Source organism: Scylla paramamosain, chromosome 1, assembly GCF_035594125.1.
Source record: "Scylla paramamosain isolate STU-SP2022 chromosome 1, ASM3559412v1, whole genome shotgun sequence".
Classification (NCBI taxonomy): Eukaryota; Metazoa; Arthropoda; class Malacostraca; order Decapoda; family Portunidae; genus Scylla; species Scylla paramamosain.
In genome coordinates, this window is record NC_087151.1 from 30,833,521 (window position 1) to 30,841,020 (window position 7,500).

At 41.2% G+C, this 7,500-nt stretch overlaps 1 protein-coding gene across 1 annotated transcript in view; it reads left to right on the forward strand.

The window, feature by feature from the left end:
• The window catches only part of LOC135104727 (uncharacterized), a 17,467-nt gene that overhangs the window by 7,000 nt on the left and 2,967 nt on the right, over window positions 1–7,500 (forward strand). Inside the window, exon 6 of the mRNA XM_064012299.1 lies at window positions 7,471–7,500. This exon is cut by the window's right edge and continues 83 nt beyond it. Within this exon, the coding sequence (XP_063868369.1) occupies window positions 7,471–7,500 (30 nt within the window). The remainder of the gene's footprint in view (window positions 1–7,470) is intronic.

Consider the following 7,500-nt stretch of genomic DNA (forward strand, 5'->3'; position numbering starts at 1 on the left):
CTTTGATTAACTTGTTTCCTTGCATGTAGTAAGTTGCATGCCCTTGTCCCCTCACTCTGCCAACTGTCTCCTTCCTCTGCTATTCTTCCTTCTTTCCTTCCCTGTAAACACACACACACACACACATACACACACACACACTTGACAATCATATGCTTAAGATGTCGCCATTACTATTAGTGTCACTATAATGTATAATGGCGAGACCTCTTGATGTCCAGCACACTCTTATGACAAGCTGCTCCAGTAAGAAGGACTGACACAAGCATCACTCTATGACTTGCTGTTGTTGTTGTTGTTGTTGTTGTTGTTGTTGTTGTTGTTGTTGTTGTTGTTGTTGTATTCTGAGCATCTATAGAAATATATGTGTTCCCCGGAAGCTTTTGAATTTTGAAAAGAAGTAATTACCGTATTAAACTTTGTAATTCTCTCTCTCTCTCTCTCTCTCTCTCTCTCTCTCTCTCTCTCTCTCTCTCTCTCTCTCTCTCTCTCTCTCTCTCTCTCTCTCTCTCTCTCTCTCTCTCTCGTCACGACCTTGGCACTCTGAAGCCATATCGTACTCAGAATCCTAGACTATTTTAACCTTCATTTGTGGTGGAGGCACGTGTGTGTGTGTGTGTGTGTGTGTGTGTGTGTGTGTGTGTGTGTGTGTGTGTGTGTGTGTGTGTGTGTGTGTGTGTGTGTGTGTGTGTGTGTCTGTCTGTCTGCATGAAAGAGAGAGAGAGAGAGAGAGAGAGAGAGAGAGAGAGAGAGAGAGAGAGAGAGAGAGAGAGAGAGAGAGAGAGAGAGAGAGAGAGAGAGAGAGAGAGAGAGAGAGAGAGAGAGAGAGAGAGAGAGTCCAAAATCTCTCTTATTCATGATGTTTTTCCATATGGAATATTTTAAAATGAAAATCAACAATGAAGAATTCCTTAGAGAAAGTTTTTTTCTTTTTAATAAATATTATGTCGAATTGTTCCTTCGATATTACGCACGCGCGCAGTTTAACTTCATAAGGATTCCTTCGTGCTTATGTCCTGAATATAACGAAACCATTTGCCATGAAAAAAAATAAATAACCAAGGAAAAAAAAAAAAAACAGAAGCATTGTAGTATTATTTCGGAACATGACAAAAAATATGGTGTTTCTGTCATTTTTCATTAGACTTTTTTTTTTTTTTATGTCTTTGTAGGGTGCATGTTCCTGACAACTTTCCTCCAGCATGGCACTCTGTTGTATACATCATGTTCTGCCAGTTCTCCTCTCGAGTTCTCCCTTAACCCTTTCGCTGCCTTGCACAACAATTTACAACACTAAGTAATGTAGAAAATCTTTATACGCATGTACAAGAGAGAAGGGGATTACAAAGAATAAATTTTGCAGTTCATATTCAGTGCAATTGAAAGTGGCTTTAGAACCAAAAAAAAAAATAAATAAATAAAATAAATAAATAAATAAAATAAAAAATGTATATATATATATATATATATATATATATATATATATATATATATATATATATATATATATATATATATATATATATATATATATATATATATATATATATATATATATATATATATATATATAATAATGTGGCAGAGTGGTTAGTGATTAAGGGAATATTTGCTAGATAGGAGTGGAAGAATTGGTGTTTCTGTTTTCTCTAGCGCTTTCTCACCACCAAATCCCAGAAATGACAAGGCACTTTTAGCTTATGTACCGCTGGACCTTTTCCTGCCATTCAGAGCAACCCACTGCCCTATGGCCGGCACTTGTGGTATTTCAATTACGATTTGGTGACTGCGGCAAGATCAAGGTGACAGGAGTGCTTTCTTCAAGGCCACACATTAGGAACAGGCCTTCTGGGTGCTGGGACTGGTACATGTAGTTGCATGACGTGACTGCTTCGGTAGGAGAGCAACGAAATTTGTATAGATTTGTGGTTCTTACCGTCGCGGTCTTTAAACTCTTTGGCAGCACCTCATAGTCGCAGTGGATTCAAACCAGACAACAATGTCAAGTTTACACCAGCAACATCAGTCCCTGCCATTTGTTCCGGCAAGGTCACTTTTTTATTTATTTATTTTATTTTTTTCACATTCGGAGGTTAAGGACTAGAAGGCAAATAGCGAACAAAGAGGTGGTGAGTGAGAGAAAAAAAGAATGAAAGTTAGCCAAATGCCGGACTGCTAAGTGTTGAGACTCATCAAGATCAACAGACAACTTACTTCCTGTGGTGGCTGAGACTCTTGAAGTTCAGTTCGTGGTCATTTCAGTAAGTCTGGTGATAATAAACAAACAGTGCAATTAAAGGAGATTTTTTTTTATCATTATTTTGTAGCACTTCATCAACTTAATTTGCACACAAGTATTTATAGATTTTTTTTTTCAATCTCTTTCATTGATTTGATTTTAACACTTAGCCAACATAATCTACACAGAGAGAAATATATCAGGCGGTTTTTAATATCTATTTAATTTTGTCATATCCACTGGCTAGCATCCTTTACACTTTGAAGAATATAATCAAGTTTTGCTTTCTTTTTCACCTCTGTTTAGGTAATTTCACAACATCCCTTGATGTGTCTTTTTTTTCCTGTGCATAAAAAAGGGAATTAAGACCAGAGGCGTGGCACACTTTATGGCATACAGAGAGGTTGTGAAATGATGATGGATTCCCCTTCAAGGAGGAGCCGTTTAGTTAATTCGATAGCCCTTGACATGCCTCTCCTTGCACAAAAGAGATAAAATAATAATCAAGAAGGGGCGTGACTAACTCCGGAGCATACAGAGAAGTTGTGAATGTGTGATAGCTTCCCCTTCAAGGATTACCATCAAGAAGCCCCGCAGGTAGCAAGGGTGTGACCGCAGCCCGGCACCAGGAGGTCCTCAGCTCGCCCAAGGGTAATCTTAATGGCTCATAAAACACCGAAATGAGTTGTGACTGCCCACACGGCCAGGAGTGTGAGAATGTTGTCTGTTCTAGGAAGAATTCCTTAGATTTTATGGAGATTTTAGCTTATACCACTAATAAGAATGGGACCAATTTCTTGAAGTCGGTCCGTGTCAGATAGAATTCCGGACATTCCAAATTGATTTCAGTCTATTTCAGGAATAATTCATGTGATATCAGAAAGAACGCTATCAATTTCAAGTATAATTCGGCCATCTACAGAAGTAATTCAGCCAATTTCAGATAAATTTCTGCTAATTTCAAGAAAATTCAACCACTTTCCAAAATTCAGTTCATCGAAGTTAGAATTCAACCAGGAGCAATCAGTCAGTACCATGAAGAAATCAGTTAATTTTAAGAACTCAGCCAGCTTCAGTGACTATGCACGCAGCTGACCACCTGTGAACACTGCTGACAACAAGGAAGTTCTTATGTTTGGTAATATTAGTCATCCTGTCCCTGTCATCGCGTGCTGCAGCAGTCAGACGAATAATAAACTCCATACTTATGTGATCCACTGGTTAGCGTCACTCGCTGGCCTACAAACTGGGAATGAATGGGAACAATGCAGCTCATCGTATAAAAATGAAAAAAAAAAATGTGATGTATGAATAAATGAGTGGATAAAAGAAAGTAAGAAGGTCGGAAAGGGAAAATAAATGAGTGAATTAATAAATGAACGAATGGATAAGACAGTGAGACATTCACAGAATCAGCATAGCCATCCTTCTGTCTATCTATCAAACTATTTATTTGTTCATCCATTTACCAATTTCCTTCTCTCTCTCTCTCTCTCTCTCTCTCTCTCTCTCTCTCTCTCTCTCTCTCTCTCTCTCTCTCTCTCTCTCTCTGTCACTGTCACTGTCGCTGTCACTTCACGTGTACACTTATCTATGTATTTACTTCAAGATACAATATTGATTTATTTACCCTGAACACTCTCATCCCCCGCCTCATCAGTCAATCAGCAGCAGCGTCCCTCCTCCAGCCAACCACGGAGGGAAGCATCAGCAAACAGTCGTGTTACTGGGGTGTTACGTGGTGGGGTGACGCTGGCCAATAAAGCTTTAGGTACGAGCACACACACACAAAAAAAAAAAAAAAGCGCAAGAAGGTTTTGAGCAGAACGAATGCACCAATGTTTTTCCGCGTTGGTCGTGGGAAGCGTGGGATTCACTTAATTTTTAGCTGCCAGTGTGCTGTCCCGGGACACTGCGCGGCCTTGAGGAGTCAGTACGCCCCGGTCTCATTCAATATTGACACGAAGGAGATGTATTACCACGTGGATGAGGAGCTGGCGGAGCGCGCGGTGGTAGATCTGGCAACACTGAGCGCGACCTTGAAGTGTGCCAGTGAAAGTGGAGTAAGGAATCGCTATGCCTATGTTAAATCACCTCCGGAAACGTTCAAATCCTTTATTATTGTACACGAAACACGCTGTATGAGGGAATCGAAGCGTGTTTAGTCTCAGGAACTTTGCTTTACGAGGGCAACATTAGTACGAAGCAGCCACCACTCATTGCCGCAAAAAAAAAAAAAAAAAAAAGAAATGTTTACTTCCGACTTGGGATGGAGGCTGGGGAAGGAGGAAGGGAAGGAGGAGGAGGGGTAGAAGGAAGAGGTGAAGGAAGAGGAGGAGAGGAGGAGGGGGGGTGGTTAGCCGCCGGGGCAATCTTGACGCTGTGTTCTTCCGGAATGAGGCGGGGTCGGATACTTCCCTGTGAGACGGCCGTACGTACAGACAAACGCACGCGCTAGTAGGGGACGGGTGGAGGAGGAAGAGGAGGAGGAGCGGGGAGGTGTAATCGCCACGGAAGGAAAGGTCGCGACTGAGAATAAATACGACGGAGGATGGGGAGGAGGCACAGTTCCATCCGAGACTCCAGACAGCTCACAAGCGGGGATAACTGAGTACCATGGTAAGACTTCGCTGCCTCATGCACACCTACCCATTTAGACACACATACATATACCCAAGCATGCCTAACCATATCCACCCATTCATTTAGATACGCACACACATAGGAACACACTTACCTAGATACGCACACCTGCCTATATCTACTAATTCATTTATATAAACACAAATACATACACACTATTCATGCACACCTACATACGCACACCTGCATATACGTCTCCGCGCCACATCTGTCCGATTCACCAGCACATTTGTTTCTTAACCCACGTGTCTTGTATTCGTCTAATTGATTGAGGAAGGCATCAGACACCAGTGACCTGCCCTTGTTTAGTCTTGCATCTGGTTAGCGTGTTAGTTTTGCGATGAATGGCTGTGATATTTCGTAATTCAGTCTTTTCTTTCTTTTATCTCTCTCTCTCTCTCTCTCTCTCTCTCTCTCTCTCTCTCTCTCTCTCTCTCTCTCTCTCTCTCTCTCTCTCTCTCTCTCTCTCTCTCTCTCTCTAGCTGAAATATCTTTGAATCTGTAAGTGCGTTTGCTTGCATCATTAAAACGTGTGAATATTGTTATTTATTTACTTAGTTTTGTTCTGTCTCGTGCTAAGTTTAGTCAGGTATTTCGTTTTTATATACTTAGCTCTTGTTGCTTCGTGTGGGGTGTGATGTGTAGAGTATATGATAATTAAGTTCATTTGTATGTTTTCACTGTAATGAAAGCACTCGGCTCTCGCACACAGCAAGGGGCATCTCAAATATTCTCGTCCAAGTGTTGACGCTGTGAGTGGCATTACTGTTATGCTTTCGAAAAAAAAAAAAAGTGAAACAGGAAAAAAAAAAAAATCAAAGTGTGCAGATCTTTTTGACGAGTGTCCTTCAGAGGTAGCGACGTTCGAAGTGTTTCCAATCAACAGACCAACTATATGGGTTTTTCGGTGCCCGATCGCAAGCATTTCTTCTTGGCTGCAGTTCCAGTATGCTGTACAGTCATGGATGGAAGTCGAGTAACACACCGCTATCCTTTCTCCTGTGTTTAGTGTTCCTCCCAGTCTTAAGTCCCCTCAAGTGTTGAGAATCTATCAATGGTCAGGTTTTTGTAAGAGAATTATTAGCAGATCATAGGACTTGAGATTAAGAGAAAATACAAAACACAGTGGAAGTGAGTGCAGAGGGTTGCTCGACTTGTGACCACGACTGTACACTGACATACCGGCAGTTATGGTGTATTTTTCTCCCACCTATTCACGGGAGAAAATAACAACAAAAATATAGACAAAACCTAAAGAATTCAAAGAAAACCCGTGGCTCGTATTGCACCCAGCCAAGCCTCTTATCAGCCATAAGTGCAGGGGGCTCGCACGCTGAAGGTGGTCGAGATAATCCACATTTTTGAGAGTGATAGGCCGTGAGGGAGTTGCGTATAGTAGTCAAAGAAAACGGAGCCCTGTCAGTGAGTGCTAATCCCTGGCGCTCGTGCCTCTTGTCATCCCTCGCCGCGCCTCGCCACACAGCTGGGGTCGCGTGGCTGTTAGATTAAGAGACAAAAAAAAAAGAAAAATTGGGCTTTAGTAAAAGTTAAATTTGAACTCACAGACTCTCTCTCTCTCTCTCTCTCTCTCTCTCTCTCTCTCTCTCTCTCTCTCTCTCTCTCTCTCTCTCTCTCTCTCTCTCTCTTACCTAACGATTAAATTACTCATCATTCTTTCATCTCTTTTCTTTACCTATTCATTCATTCATTCATTCATTCCTCTTTTTCTGAACCGTTAATCACCACAACAACAACAATAATAACAATGACCTCACACCGTTGCGGCGCTCCAAAATTCAACAATAGATTAACCCTTCCTTTTAAAAATGTTTTCTCCGCGTCACGCACTTCGGAACACACCCACCCTAGCCACCTATATCACTCACACAGCCTGCCTGCCTGCCTTGCTTTCCACTCCAGGCGATGCACAGTCACGGCCAGTTACCTCACCAGATTCACGACCACAATAAGTTTAGGTGAAAGTACTCGCACATCACAAGCTCATTGGATTATAACTAAACCCTCCCCGTCCATAATACTGCGTCAGGGTCGAGTGTGCTTTGCTGGATTTGAGGTTTGTGGGTCAGTTTCGAAGCGTTGTCAATTCTTTATACTTTATAGCAACAAAGGAAAGGAGGAAGGGGGAGGGATTGTGGCATTACAGCATATTTCCTGGCCTATATTATTATCATTTTTTTTTCTGTTGTTTCATTTAACTTTTTTTTTTTTTTTTTTGCTGTACTGTAGGATGATCGTAGGATTGGTTTGAGGGATATTGCGTTACTTTTTTTTTTTTTTACTTTACTACTACTACTACTACTACTACTACTATACTAGACTTCTCACACTACACTATCATTTTGGACCTACTTTCGGGCTGTCCTCTTGCATAATAATTAAGGAACCGACATTTTCATGGGCCCTTTCTTTTCCTCTAGTCTTGTTTTCCCTAGCTAGACCCCCTTACATAAAAAAAAAAAAATCTACTACTACTACTACTACTACTACTACTACTACTACTACTACTACTACTACTACTACTACTACTACTATTAATGTATTAATGCTGTCGTTGTTGTGGTCGGCAGTGGAAGGAAATACTGCTAGTTGGCTTCGCG